The sequence below is a fragment of the Argopecten irradians genome, chromosome 2 (genome assembly GCF_041381155.1).
Source record: "Argopecten irradians isolate NY chromosome 2, Ai_NY, whole genome shotgun sequence".
In the NCBI taxonomy this organism is placed as follows: Eukaryota; Metazoa; Mollusca; class Bivalvia; order Pectinida; family Pectinidae; genus Argopecten; species Argopecten irradians.
Window position 1 is genome coordinate 33,419,584 of NC_091135.1, and position 16,277 is coordinate 33,435,860.

General features: G+C 35.3%; 1 protein-coding gene across 1 annotated transcript in view; it reads right to left on the reverse strand.

Annotated features, from left to right (window-relative positions):
- Positions 1 to 16,277, reverse strand: part of LOC138315224 (piezo-type mechanosensitive ion channel component 2-like) — an 85,311-nt gene that overhangs the window by 35,755 nt on the left and 33,279 nt on the right. The window contains 9 exon segments of the mRNA XM_069256083.1: positions 1,953 to 2,099; positions 2,381 to 2,529; positions 2,821 to 2,832; positions 2,835 to 2,962; positions 7,310 to 7,369; positions 9,779 to 9,826; positions 11,484 to 11,628; positions 11,934 to 12,194; positions 15,231 to 15,476. Coding sequence (XP_069112184.1) covers positions 1,953 to 2,099; positions 2,381 to 2,529; positions 2,821 to 2,832; positions 2,835 to 2,962; positions 7,310 to 7,369; positions 9,779 to 9,826; positions 11,484 to 11,628; positions 11,934 to 12,194; positions 15,231 to 15,476 — 1,196 coding nt within the window.

Genomic DNA, 16,277 nt, shown 5'->3' on the forward strand with positions numbered 1-16,277 from the left:
CCCAAGCTATGTTATCCCCTATGTTACCATTGTATGAAGTTTTAATAAATTATGTTGATGTTTTCTCAACTTATCATCCAGAAACTAAAATTAGTGAAACAATCAATTTTGTTTTAGTTACAGTGACCTTTGTAATTGACCTTTAGACCTCAATTCAATCCACAGCTGTATTTTCACATATGCTACCATTGTGTGAAGTTTGTTCAAAATCCATTGATGTTTACTCAAGTTGTCATCTGGAAACTTATAGATTGTGAAACAATATATTTCTAGTAATAGTGACTTTTGTAGTTGACCTTTCGACCCCAAATTCGATCTAAAGCTGATTTTTGTCACATGCTCCATTGTGTTAAGTTTGATCGTCTTTCTGGGTCACTGAACAGGAGAGATTACCAGTACAGCTACTCAAATGTGTCGTTCTGGGTCACTGAGCAGGAGAGATAACCAGTACAACAACTCACCGGTGTTGTTCTGGGTCACTGAGCAGGAGAGATAACCAGTACAGCAACTCACCTGTGTAGTTCTGGGTCACTGAGCAAGAGAGATAACAAGTACAACTACTCATCTGTTGTTCTGGGTCACTGAGCATGAGATGTAACCAGTGTCATTCTGGGTCACTGAACAGGAGAGATGACCAGTACAACTATTCAACTGTGTTATTCTGGGTCACTGAGCAGGAGAGATAACCAGTATAACTACTCACCTGTGTTGTTCTGTGTCACCACTGTGCAGGAGAGATAACCAGTACAACTACTCACCTGTGGCATTCTGTGTCACTGAGCAGGAGATAACCAGTACAACTACTCACCTGTGGCATTCTGGGTCACTGAGCAGGAGAGATAACCAGTACAACTACTAAAATGTGTTGTTCTGGGTCACTGAGCAGGAGAGATAACCAGTACAACTACTCACCTGCGGCATTCTGGGTCACTGTGCAGGAGAGATAACCAGTACAGCTACTCAGCTGTGGCATTCTGAGTCACTGAGAAGGAGAAATAACCAGTACAACTCATCATCAGTGTCATTCTGGGTCACTGTGCAGGAGAGATAACCAGTACAACTACTCACCTGTGGCATTCTGGGTAACTGAACAGAAGAGATAACCAGTACAGCTACTCACCTGTGTAGTTCTGGGTCAATGTGCAGGAGAGATAACCATTATAACTACTCACTGGTGTCATTCTGGGTCACTGAGCAGGAGAGATAACCAGTACAACTACTCACCTTTGTTGTTCTGAGTCACTGAGCAGGAGAGATAACCAGTACAACTACTCACCTGTGGCATTCTGGTTTACTGAACAGGAGAGATTATCAGTACAGCTACTCACCTGTGGCATTCTGGGTCACTAAGCAGGAGAGATAACCACTACTGCTACTCACCTGCGGCATTCTGGGTCACTGTGCAGGAGAGATAACCAGTACAGCTACTCACCTGTGGCATTCTGAGTCACTGAGAAGGAGAAATAACCAGTACAACTCATCATCAGTGTCATTTTGGGTCACTGTGCGGGAGAGATAACCAGTACAACTACTCACCTGTGGCATTCTGGGTAACTGAACAGAAGAGATAACCAGTACAGCTACTCACCTGTGTAGTTCTGGGTCAATGTGCAGGAGAGATAACCATTATAACTACTCACTGGTGTCATTCTGGGTCACTGAGCAGGAGAGATAACCAGTAATACTACTCACCTTTGTTGTGCTGGGTCACTGAGCAGGAGAGATAACCAGTACAACTACTCACCTTTGTTGTGCTGGGTCACTGAGCAGGAGAGATAACCAGTACAGCTACTCACTGGTGTCATTCTGGGTCACTATGCAGGGGAGATAACCAGTACAGCTACTCACTGGTGTCATTCTGGGTCACTGAGCAGGAGAGATAACACGTACAGCTACTCACTGGTGTCATTCTGGGTCACTGAGCAGGAGTGATAACACGTACAGCTACTCACCTGTGTCGTTCCAGGTCACTGAGCAGCAGGAAAGGTTTGTGAAAGTAATGGACTTGCAGGATGATGAGGATAAGGAATGTTGTTGGTGTCAAAAGTTTCTCAAATAATCCAGCTGTGTCAAAGGTCTCAAGTCCAATGTCTGCCAATCTGTAACAACAGGACCAATCCTCACACCAGTCAAAACTTATGTTCATGTAAATCTTTAAGCAAAGGGCTGATTGACGATTTATCAGTAGCATGCTAACACATGTTTCTCCAAAAGAAACAAAGTACATAAATGTATGATTACTATTTCATTTTTATTGTGTGATTTATTTTCTCACATGTGAAGAATTTTCTTCTCATTTGTAGTCTACTACCTGAGACCCGAGTAAGCAGTTGGCAATTTGTCTTATTACTAAAAGCTTAATGATACAGAAATAACTTACACTTCATCTGAGAGCCCTGTACCATTCCTCCAGTAATTAGGAAAATCGCTGAACTGATACGTGTATAGCATGATCAGGACACACATGGAGTAAATGATGACAGCCCACCAAAACGCAAACATCGTCAGTCGCCAGAGCTTGTAGTTTACCTAAACAAATATCAATCATTTTTACTCACAAGAGCTTGAAGCTGACTACCGGTAAACAAATATGTATAACAAACATTGTCAGCCTCAGAGACGAGACAAATATCAAACATATATGAGTCATAAGTTGTCAGATCTCTTAATTTAAATTTAAGAAATGCAGATTTTTCTTATAATAAAGTCACCATGAATCTTCATACACTCAGGTTGAAGATATTATCTTAAGCAGTCAGACAATGCACATTTAACATTTGAAGATAATAATAGATTAATTGTCTAAACATAAGCTCTTACCTGGAAGGCCAAGAAATAAAGTAGACAAAGAAGATGAGATAGATGATTCTGTAGATGACAACATCTTGTATGGAAATCAGCAACAGCATCCCAGCACACACAAATATCCAATACTTGGACAGCATGGACCAGATATAACTGCCTACATGTGAATAAAGCAAAGGGAGATAATTACATCAGTAAGGGATATAACTCTTACTTGAATTAATGGGCGATATTCTACACAACTGCAAGACAGGTAACAGGTAAGTCACTAGGATTCTTTTTCCTACATTCTAAGAGGGAGATAATTATTACCAGTAAGGGATATAACTCTTACTTGAATTAATGGGCGATATCCTACACAACTGCAAGACAGGTAAGTCACTAAGGATTCTTTCCTACATTCAAATAAGAGGGAGATAATTATTACATCTCTGGATAATAGCATGGGGGATAAGTCACTTGACTAATGGGAAATGACCTACACCACTTCACAACAGCAAAGGCAGGTAGTTTCCTGAGAGATTAAGCTTATAGAGTTAACTACGCAGTAATGAGAGATAATTTACTATATACCGATTTTCCCTAATGAGGTCGCCGGGCAAGGGTAAATGACTGAACGGGGCGCTGTTATTTGAGACATTTTTTAGATGTTTTTTTTCTGAAACAGACTATAGTCATTTTGCTTTTAGTTTTGTATTTTTCTGAAACTTACTATAACCAACTAAGGTTTTGAAGTCAAGTTAGTATTGAAATTACATAATTACATAATTATGAAGAAATGTATGCATCAGACTTATTAAACATTGGTTAAATATGTCTGTTTCATGAAATTTTGGTATTTCATGCTAGCCTGTTTGTTTACCATGCGTACACAAAATGGCGGACAGTGCTTTCGATTGCTACTTTCATTTTGTGGCAGATGGGAATAACGACAAGAGCAAACAATAAAACGCTTAGAAATGATAACATTCATGTTATTTATGAACCTTTATCATAGATATACAGTAGGTATTCATAAAACCTGTATAGACATCGCTAAAATGTTGTTGCCAGTTAGTTGTGTGGGGCATTCAAGTGACACGTTTTGTTTTGAACATGGCCTTCTCGTTGTTTCTATGTGTAAACACTTGGCAAAGATGTCCTAAGTTGTCCAATGCAATAAAGTTAGTGCTTATACAAGCTGATCGGATATCTGATAAGCATCAGATTGATGTGAAACAGTATTTTATTAGCGTCTACAAAGACAATCTGGCACAAAAATTATATGAAACTAGTTGATTTTTTCCAGCAAAAACATCATGGGGGTGCCCTTATTAGAGGAGGCGCTCTTAATTGGGAAAATACGGTATATATGGCAGAAAGGGAGATCAACAGAGACTGTTTATTAAAGAGAGATAACTCTAAATTAACTATGTAGTAATGAGAGATAATTAACTGTATATATATATGGTAGAAAGGGAGACGAACAGTTAATGTTTATTAAAAGGTGATAACTCTATATTAACTATGTAGGGTAGGTGATCAGGGAATGTTTATTAAAGGGAGATAACTCTAAACTTACTATGTAAGGGAGATGAACAGTGAATGTTTATTATAGGGAGATACCTCTACATTAACTATGTAGTATTGAGAGATAATTAATTGTATATATGACAGAAAGGGAGATATGCAGCGACTGTTTATTAAAGGGAGATAAATCTATCTGTGACCACAGAAATGGAAATAAGTCACTAGACAGATTTTAATAGAAGATAAACCCATAAAAAAAGAGATATATATCCTTTGGACGGCCGTAACGTATTTATGCGTAATTATGCATTTGCCCCATTTCATGCACCCTTCTGGAGTCACACTTAGGCCCTCAAAAACTAAATACTAGTTTTTTGAAAAGGAGATGTTCATTACTATATAACATGTCATTATCGATTTGGTCATTGCATTAGTGACGTCACAAATCACCTTTGAACATGCCAAAATAAGTCAAAAATAAAGATCTGAAATCCGGGTTTTAGTGTGTGCCTAGAAACCTGTCGTTGTGAGCTTATTTGTCAAGATACAGATATGCAGATGGTCTTAAACCATAGAAGAGATATCAAAGTAAGAGAAAATAGTGAGAAAGGGAAAGGAAAGTGTAAAATAGCACCGATTTTGAAAAGAAAAATCAGAAAAAAATCAAGTTCCACGCGCAGATTTCTGCCTCACATGACCTATGCGTGGTGACCTTTAGGGGACTTCCGGTGACTGTTTTTGCTTGTTTGCAGTGTGTACTGTTTGTTATCATAGTGAAAATGGCATCAAACCGAAATCTAGTTGCAAACTGCTTTCATAAATGGCATTTGTTATAACCTACTATCAACATTGAGTCAGGTTCTAATTCTGCCGGCCATCGAAAGGATATGTATTTCACTTGACAACATTAGGTACAAATATATGGATAATAATTTGAGTTAATTATTCATGTACTTAACAGAGATGGAGATAAGTCTGTAAGCTAGCAAATTATAAATGGATAAACCGTATTATAATTCAACAACTCAATAAAAAATAATAATTGTTGTAAAATAAGAATAATACTCTTGCTGTATACATGCAGTCAAACTTGTTATTACAAATCCCTGGGGACCCTTCAAATACATTAACAACTCTTGTTTTAGCATTTTGCATTATGTGGGTTTAAAATAACAAAAAAAATACCCAAGGGACACCGAAATTGTTGCATATTACCCGGGTTTTCGTATTAATAGATTTGTTCTAAATTGGTAATTAATACAAGGATATTGAATGCAATTTACAGGGGATTTAAATTCATTTGTATAAATCTGGTTTTTGTACTATGCCGGTTTGTATTATGTTGGTTGGAGTGTACCTTGTTGTATCTTCAGTTAGTACTATTTCTACAGCAATCACTTTATAATTGAACAAACTAAGCTATCACTACAGGTATAAAGAGTTAAACAAGGGAGATAATTATGTTTTATGTATCTTTTTTGTATATATAAGATTCTAACAACCCTATTTTCCCTAATAAGGGCACCAGGCGCGGGTAATTGGCAGAGGGGGATGTTGCCTGTTAGTCTTCATCTACACATGTGGGATATTCAAGTGACACGCTTTGTTTTGAACAAGGCGTTCTTTCTGTTTTTATGTGGAAAACATGTCCAAAGTTGTCCAATGCAATAAATTTAGCTCTTATACTAGACCATCAGATATATGTTAAGCTTCAGACTGATGTGAAACACTATTTTATTAGCATCTGCAAAGACAAATCATCACAATCTGGAACAAAAATGTATGAAATTAGTTGTATTATTTCAGCAAAAAATGTGGGGGCCCCCTTATTAGATGAGACACACTTAATAGGGAAAATATGGTATATAGCTCTACTTTAGAAAGTGTCCATTACTAGTAGACTTTCTTAAAAGCAAAGAACAGCATACTCAGATAGGTATATGTAAAAGCTTAGAATAGTAAAAGATAAGCACTAAAGCAATGGTAAGTATATTTAAAAAGAGGGGAAGCACAATACTTGATGATCGAAGGCCAATTAGGAAACAATCAAGAACAAAACAATGCATATGATACAAGAATAAGAACAGAAGAAGATAAAAGAAATTCTTTGTTTCAAATAAAGATGTTTTTAATATATGTTTCCAAAAAAGGAACACATTATAAGAATTAAAGTTTAATTACTACTTAAAACTGTAGCTTGTGATTTAGGAAAGAAAGCAAGTAATATATATTGTACTTCAAGACCGATTCCCATACTACATATAGGTAGAAAATACTTTAAAATATATATAGCTTGAATGGTAGTAGGCACCAGGTCAAAGTTCCAATTCCAATTACATATTACATTTACCATATTTGCTATAAGAGCACACGCCCCCCCCCCCCCCACCTTCAACACATAGGTGTTCCAGAGCCCTATTACAATAAAGAGAAACTCAAATTTAATCTTTTTAAAAGATCATTTTTCTATAAATAGTCAAAATAGAGATCATGTAAAATGTGATGCATAATTATAACACCACTGAGTGAGGAAGCTACTACACTAATGAGACACTAAATGGTCAATTTATGTTAAGGGTCAAGAGTTTAAAATGTCATATCAATCATTTACAAATTACAGTTTTATCCAAATCATTCTATTAGCATATTACAGAGTTATCACCCTTGCAGGTAGGTATTCATTGTGATTTCATTATGTATTTTGTGAGAGAACAGTACTTTGTTTCCTCTGAAAAATATGACGTGACACTTGCAAACACACGACATCACAATCAATACCTACCCAAAAGGGCAGATAACTCTGTAATATGGAAGTATGGAATATCAGAATCTGATCTGAAACTCCCATGAAATGATGCTATCAAACAACAAAAAAGTCACTAGCCCTACGGTATTCCTCCACCTGGGACAAACATCTCGATCACCAAAATCAAAATTCCAACCAATTGGCAACCCACTTATACTTTTTCATCTAAAATATTGTGCATTTTCGTACCTAAATCCTTCATAGTTTTACTGTCGTAACCATCAACAGAATCCAATCGCATGGGCAAACCTGAATTGTGATGCAAAACAAAAAAGCACATGGTCAACACATGAAAGGTGCATTCAGAGGGAGGCTGTGAATGGATGAGGCAATCAAGTACAAATTAATTAGTCGCTGATTGATTATACAGAAACAAGAATCTGTTTAATTGAAATGTCAATTTATACTTATCACCATGTCAGCAACACAGGCAATCAATTTCATTAAGCAGATCAAGTTATAAAATTGATTTCTTTTTTTACTATTTTTTTTCAATAATTTTTTGTCTATCGATTTACCAACATCTCTTTGGATACATTGTTTTTGTGTTAATCATTTGTTAACAGACAAAAGAACATTAATTAAACAAAATAAAACATAATAAAGTAGTTAGTATAATTAAGAGGAAATTAAAAAGAGTGATTACCAGACACAACACTAAATTTTAAAATCAAGTCAACAGAAAACAGCAAACAGTTAAGTTAATTTTACTTTTACTAAGATTAAGTAAATTAGTTCCAATTTTTATCCTACTCCTGTTGTCTTGCATCATAATGAAGTGTTATTACATGTTGTCCATATAAAAATCAACATATATGAACTCTGATACTGCCATAGATAAGTTATATGTATATATCATACGAGTTGTTGTACAAAGGGAATGGTTGACCTTTACTGGTAGATTTTTATTGAGGTGACATTTCATCATATGATATTTCCAATGATTCAATCAAACAAGTACTTATTGATGTTGATATAACAAGAATGATGAGGAGATGTCTATATCATATATGATAGATCCAGATTATACATAAATGATTGGGCAATTTTTTCGTTCATATACAGATTTTTAGGTCATACACAGTAATTAGGCATATACTATTATGTAAAGTAGATGCATAATATATGATTGGCATTATATAGATAATATGTGAGATTTGCCCAACAGCCAGCCATAACAGAAAATTCATGCCTATCAAGAAATTATAGCAAATATTATTCCTCTATATTCACAACAGTTACAAATGCACTGAGTTTGTAGCTATATAAGCCGGTGCTTGAGTAAGTGTTCAATTACGATTCAGTGCTCATAGCATTCTTAGTGTGTTTTCCAAAAAGTCATATGAATTATGCTTTGGAATGTTGTATAAATGTTCTTTAAATGACTACATTAATTGTACAGATCATTCCTAAGGAGAGACAAGTGTATTCGTCAGAAAAGATATACTAAAATATGTCATACAATGTAAGGGAGAATTGTGATCAAATGATTTATTTCTGAAGAATTTGAATCATTTAATTTATGTAAGAACCTCGCTAATAAATGAAAAATCAAAAATGGAAACTCGACTGGAATTTTCCAAACTTCTCTGCCATATTGAATGAAAAGTGAAGACTTCTTATATCTTTGAGACCTCTTTATATCGTTACCAGGTATCCATAATTAAAATTCATAACATTTTTTTAAGTCTGTAGCATGTCCAAAATTGCTGAAATAAAATAACTGATTTATCACTCATGCAAACCACCATTACCTTATAATGCACCTTTTTTTCCATAAATCATGCTTTTTAAAACAATGTAATCCACTATTCCCCCAGAAACTCTCTCCAGCACCTTACTATGTGCCTATAAACAGTGACTCCAGTTACAAAATACCACAATGTGATAATGGTCTTGTTAATTGGTTAATTAAGAAACTTCAAAAACACATATAAAACTTTTGCTTAAATCTAAATCTGTAAGCCAGCTTCAACCCAAATACACCAATCAATTTTGATTAATCCAAGAATGGTCAGATTTGAAGCCTTTATTTTTTCTCTTCTCCAGTTCTCTTTGCTGTCTATTACTGTATGACATATAATTATTTGTGGGTACTTTTATTGTGGCTTGGGGCTTTCAGATCATTTTGTAGATAAAAATATTCATGGTTAACTGATGGAACAACAAGAATACTATACAACATGATTCATTAGTTTTATATAATATAAGAGGTTCAGTGGCAACCAAAAAAACATCAAAAATTTCTACACTGCAAAATGTTCATGTTATAGTATAATTGAATCAAGTATTTAGAATTTTATAGACTTATAAAACAATGATGCACAGTAACTGTACAAATACTACGAAAAACAAAAAAGACAAATGGTAGCAGTATATTCTTTGTGTGATGATCATGAGGACATTATAAGTGAAATTTCTTATTTCGTCTTCCTTTATAGTCCATTTTTCTTCTCAGATACAAATAAGCACTGCCTCCATATGAAAATTTAAACAGAACAAGATTGAGATGAGATGCTAAGCAACAGACAAACGTATCCTAGGCCCCTCCCATATGTCATAGCAGGGGCATGATATGATGATTATGATTGGTGTATTTGGGCGAGCAAACAGTCAGTTAGTGGTCACTGTTTACATGTATAAATAGATTTTTGTTACCATCTGTTCCTATACCGCCAGTAAGTACACTCAACTGGATCCACCCCGCTAAAGATAGAGAGTATTGGGATTTACTCACACTTACAATTAAATGTGGATTTCGTGAATGGACGGAAGATCTCCATATCAGTTCATAAAAGACATTTTATATCAGTTGATCACTGTATATACATATTAATAGTGCAATCGATAACTCTAATCAGCAAAGTTTTAAAAGTTTTAATAATCACATTGGATAGCATTAACATGCTACATGTAATCTGGGCTTATAAACACAAAATCAACAAACCAACCCCATGCAATCTGGCACTGTTTTCAACTAAAACAACACAAAAATTTTCTTTATTTACAGTTGGTAATCATTGTTTTTAGTGAATACAAATTTCTCTCATTTACATACACTTAAAAACTTTTCAAATGGAAATTAATACACACAATCAGGAAAAACTCCATCTCTGATTAATTTAATCTGTTACAAACTATATTTTCTATACAGATTTCCTGATTTTGTCTTTCCTTATTTCTGAATAAAGACCCTTTTGTCTGTGAGAAAAATTTTGTGCTCAGGACAAGGAAAAAACAGGCCCAGACCAGAGACGGCCAGATTTAGTGTTCTGTGCATTATATATAATAATTAAAGAAATCACCGTAAAAATAAATTTCCACTGTGGTAAAAAAAAATATGCACAAATCATGATGTTAATTGCATACAAGGACAACAGTTCTAAGCATAATCATTCCACTGCCGTGCTGTGTTAATTGCCAATAAACATGCATTCATGGTGTAAATTTCATAAATGAAAAATACCCATGGTGTAGTCTCCATTGATTTAGGGATAAATTTACATTATATGGATTTCATCTTACTGACCTGTGAAAAAATTTCCTTTATTGTATCTATTTATTGATTTTCAATACTGTAGACCAATTTTCTTTTGTAACGACTTTTTTTTTTTTTTTTTTTTTTTGATAAAAGTTTCATAAAAGTTTATCTCTGAAAAGGTCCTTTATATACCTACTTTAATACTTTATCTTTGTTTACTTGTTTTGTAACTGAAATCTTAAAGCTTAGTACTGACGAAAAAAAGTTGGTGTATAGCAATTCAAAGTGACGTATTTCCATATATTTATAACTTTTGTGTTTGGTATGATTGATTTGTGTTGAATATCTTTTAATAGTCAGGGTCATTTACGGATGTGCAAGGTTTTGGAGGTGGTGCAAAGCTTGAGTATCCCCCAAAAAAACAGCCAACCTACGGTCAGTACCTGACAATTGGCAGACCGAGTTCAGAGTTTTAAACCCAGACATGGAGACCCAGCTACAGGTGTCAGGATATGTTAGCCATTCAATTATCCTACATGAAAAGGTCTCGCACTTCATAATCTTAACACTTTCACTAAATGATCTTTAAATAGACAAATAGACTAACACTTAATGACTCACACTTAATGATCTATAAATAGACTAACACTTAATGACTCGCATTTAATGATCTGTAAATAGACTAACACTTCATGTATCTATAAATAGACACAAATCAAATGTACACCATATTATGTATATGTACTTCACAAGTGAAAATACAAATTTAATCATTCTGATTTGATCAACCATTGTTTTCACACGAATTAAGCTGTAAATTAATTGATTATGCTCCCTAACCTATAAATAGAATCACCCCTCCTAAACAAGATGGAGACTTACTGAAGAGTGATTTGATGGAGGTAGGGTTGTTGTCGTGTTGGTTTAGTTGATTCAGAGCATAGTCTGTCGGGTTGTCCTGTTTCAGGAAGGCTCGTTCACGCATGAACTGTCGCATCGTCATCCAGAAGGTGAATGTAAACAGTAGCTGTGATGATGTAACATGGGATAATCATTGTCATTAAATTGAAATATTTTAAAAATAAATCACTGTTGTTAAATTGATATACTTTTGAAATTATTTCTTTTCTGCATTTATAAGCTCTGTTTATAAGTTTCACATTTATTGCTACGATCAGTAATAAGCCCATGAAAAGTAATAAGTTCCAGTCCAATCAAAAGTCCTCATTTTAGCCTCACTTCTAAATAATAAAATATATTAAATTCAGTCAACTCTGCTGGTAAAAAAATATTATTCTTCTCTTGACCAATATTTCATATTGAATGATTTACCTGCAAGGCTAGCTGCAGACAAGGATATGGAAACTTCTGTAGACCGATTTCTGACAGCTTGACCTCTCCAATCTGTTCTGGAAGTTCATCAGGGAGATTAAATCCATACACATACTGAATGATCAGCATGCCCTCACCGTAGAATACAATGACTGGGGACAGCATCAGACACGCCCTCCTTGACGACGGGAACATCCAGATGAAACAAGCGCTTAGCAACATAACAAAGGTCAGCCAACTGTGGAAGGTTATACTCCAGGCCTGCAATAGTGGAAAAGTGAAACCTGATTAAACTAAAACTGTGGAAAAGTGAAACCTGAATAAACTGACACTATGGAAAAGTGAAAACTGAATAAACCAGCACTGTGGTAAAGTGAAACCTGAATAAACTGACACTATGGAAAAGTGAAACCTGAATAAACCAGCACTGTGGAAAAGTGAAACCTGATTAAACTGATACTGTGGAAAAGTAAAACCAGAATCAACCAGCACTGTGGTAAAGTGAAACCTGAATAAACTGACACTATGGAAAAGTGAAACTTGAATAAACCAGCACTGTGCAAAAATGGAACCTGATTAAACTGATACTGTGGTAGAGTGAAGCCTGAATAAACTGATGCTGTGGTAAAGTGAAACCTGAATAAATCTCCACTATGGAAAAGTGAAATTTGAATAAATTGACACTGTGGTAAAGTGAAACCTGAATAAACCGGCACTGTAGAAAAGTGAAACCTGAATAAACTGACACAGTGGTAAAGTGAAACCTGAATAAACTGACACTATGGGAAAGTGAAACCTGAAAAACCGGCAGTATGGAAAAGTGAAACCTGAATAAACTGATACTTTGGTAAAGTGAATCCTGAATAAATCTGCACTATGGAAAAGTGAAATTTGAATAAATTGACACTGTGGTAAAGTGAAACCTGACTAAAACGGCACTGTAGAAAAGTGAAATCTGAATAAACTAACACTATGGAAAAGTGAAACCTGAAAAAACGGCACTGTGGAAAAGTGAAACCTGAATAAACCAGCACTACAGAAAAGTGAAATGTTACGATCCGTAACGGCGAATATTATACACAGGAATGTAAATTCATGACATCGTCGCATTTCCTATCAGAACAACGGAGGCCTAGCCCCGATCTAAGAATGGTTATAAACTCAGCTACACTCAATGTGATATACGCGATTAAAAGACAGAGAATAATAATTATATTCATTATTGATATTGACATAATTAATAGAATGTATATTGTATTATTATAATTACTAGTGCGACGAATAACTGTCGAACTAACTGACGATTTGAATCTAGCGTTAACGTTAAAGTCAAGTATTGAGATTCGACAGAAATGACACAAAGTACATATATTTTTATCAGGAAACATGTGTAAATATGTTCTGTTATGTTCATGGAAGTCACCTGAACCATGCTGCGAGATTGGTATGTCATAAAAAGTCGTATTCTAGCCAAATCACGTTTCTGTAAACGACAGCCTGCTTTCCGTGTATTTCGCCATTTGTTATGGTTGGATTTCGCGGATTCCGCACGCGCTATGTAACAAGCGTTTTGATTGGCTTGGACTCGTCGGATGATCACCAGCGCAGTCTATAAAAAGGGGTGAAATCGGACGAAAGTCAGAACTCATTTGAGCTCCCAAACGAGTGGTCGCCTCTTCTGGCCCTAAACTTTGGAAAGCCTTGAGTCTCCTCAAACGAATAACCTAATAGTGGTTCAAGATGTTTGAGATCATCTCCGTAAAGGGAACTTAACATTCCAAGGGGAATAACTCTTATATAGTTAAGTTACAAAGCTCCAAGAATATGAGTGTTGTCCGTTGGCGAAAACGGGGAAACGTCTCCGTAATCGGAAACACTATTTGTAGACGGAAGCACCTCTGTCTATAGATTCATCACATATTCTTAAGCTAATGATTAATGTTTATTATAATAGCATTTATATATTAGGTATTTATTTCTCCATATTCGGAGCATTATACCAGTTTAGATGGAAGCACCTCCATCTATGGAAATGTTCTATATTCCAATAATGTATTCAAGGATATAGATCAGTGTTTAGTGTAGAATATTTGTATAACCTTTGTAAATCTCGATGTATACAGTACCTGTACTTTGATGATTTGTGCTTATAATAAATCATAAGTTGATTTTTATTCCTGACTTTGTTCTTTTATGGAGTAGTGCTAGGCTGGAACCGAATCCCTTATATATTACTTTTTACTTGGCGATTGCTGAAATACGCAACCCGACCAAAAAGTTACAGAAACCTGAATAAACTGACAATGTGGTAAAATGAAACCTGAATAAACTGACACTATGGAAAAATGAAACCTGAATAAACCGGCACTGTGGAAAAGTGAAACCTGAATAAACTGACATTGTGGTAAAGTGAAACCTGAATAAACTGATACTGTGGTAAAGTGAAACCTGAATAAATGGACACTGTGGTAAAGTGAAACCTGAATTAAATGACACTGTTGTAAAGTGAAACCTGAATAAACGGGCAACGTAGTAAAGTGAAACCTGAATAAACTGACACTGTGGTAAAGTGAAACCTGAATAAACTGACACTATGGAAAAGTGAAACCTGAATAAACCGACACTGTTGTAAAGTGAAACTTGAATAAACAGGCAATGTGGTAAAGTGAAACCTGAATAAACTGACACTATGGAAAAGTGAAACCTGAATAAACTGACACTGTTATAAAGTGAAACCTGAATAAACGGGCAACGTAGTAAAGTGAAACCTGAATAAACTGACACTGTTGTAAAGTGAAACCTGAATAAACTGACACTGTGGTAAAGTGAAACCTGAATAAACTGAAACTGTTGTAAAGTGAAACCTGAATAAAGGGACACTGTTGTAAAATGAAACCTAAATAAACTGACACTGTGGTAAAGTGAAACCTGAATAAAGGGACACTGTGGTAAAGTGAAACCAGAATAAACTGACACTGTGGTACAGTGAAACCTGAATAAAGGGACACTGTTGTAAAGTCAAACCTGAATAAACTGACACTGTGGTAAAGTGAAACCTGAATAAACTGACACTGTTGTAAAGTGAAACCTGAATAAACTGACACTGTGGTATAGTGAAACTTGAATAAAGGGACACTGTGGTAAAGTGAAACCTGAATAAACTGACACTGTTGTAAAGTGAAACCTGAATAAACTGACACTGCTTCACGGACACTGTCTTGAATTATAGTAAAAGCATAATAGGATAATGATCAGAAATAATACTAACAGAAAAATTTGAAAACAGTTCATACTAACCATCATGGCTATGAGTGTGAGAACGTAACTCTGTTTCATCACGTATACCAGAAAAGACACCATGGCCGGTCGTTTCCAGTTCTTTCGTCGTGACGACTTCCGTCCTCCTCCTCCGTCAGCCTCGTCTTCACTTTCAAATGCCACAGACATTGTAGGACTGCCATTATCGGGATGATTGGAGGCACCACCTTCAGCTACGGGGTCAAAACTACTGTAGGAGGGGCCCTCACCGGCCGTCACAAGGTGCTGTGATACAGGAATACAATCAATCATAAACTGTACATCAGATTTATCTGTAAGTTTAACTACTGAGAACTGAAATATCAAGAAACGTGATGCTTTACAAATTACATTCTAGTTACGTTAATGAATATTAAATATGTATCCTATCATTTCAGAAAACAGTCAAAAAGTTTTTTTAATGCGGTAATACTGTAAATGATGATCCTGAATCCTGATTTGTAACTAGTTAGTGCAATAATGAATTTGCGTATTCACTATCATTGCTATATTGACAGCAAAAATAAAACATCAATTTATAAGTATTATTATAACATACACCAGGGAATCATGCTAACATATCATAAATTTATTGTTAATTTGCAGATACACTACAGAGCGATACAGTGATTATTAGTGCAGTAAATTCTACACAGCATTAGTACATACATAAAGACACCAATCAGTGCTTCCCCTACGATATTCAATACATCAACTAGAACTGTCATCCAGGTGGCTAACTTATAACCACACAACCAAAACCCTTTCGTAACAAAGGGGCATAACTCTGAACCTCTGGTGGTGGTATCCTGTTCCAATATAGATTAGGTACCCACATCTGTATATATAGGACTATTGCCACAAAGTTTCTTTAGAATTTGGGTAGGGTGGAGTTTATAATAATAGTATTTTTAATATCTCTATTTTATGAGACATTATTTAAATGTCGTTATATTCAGTAATTGCAGTTAGTATCAGCTCTAAGTTGGTGATTTTCTCTGTAGGATCTTAGCACCAAAACAAGTATGCTTAACTAACCATAGCCTC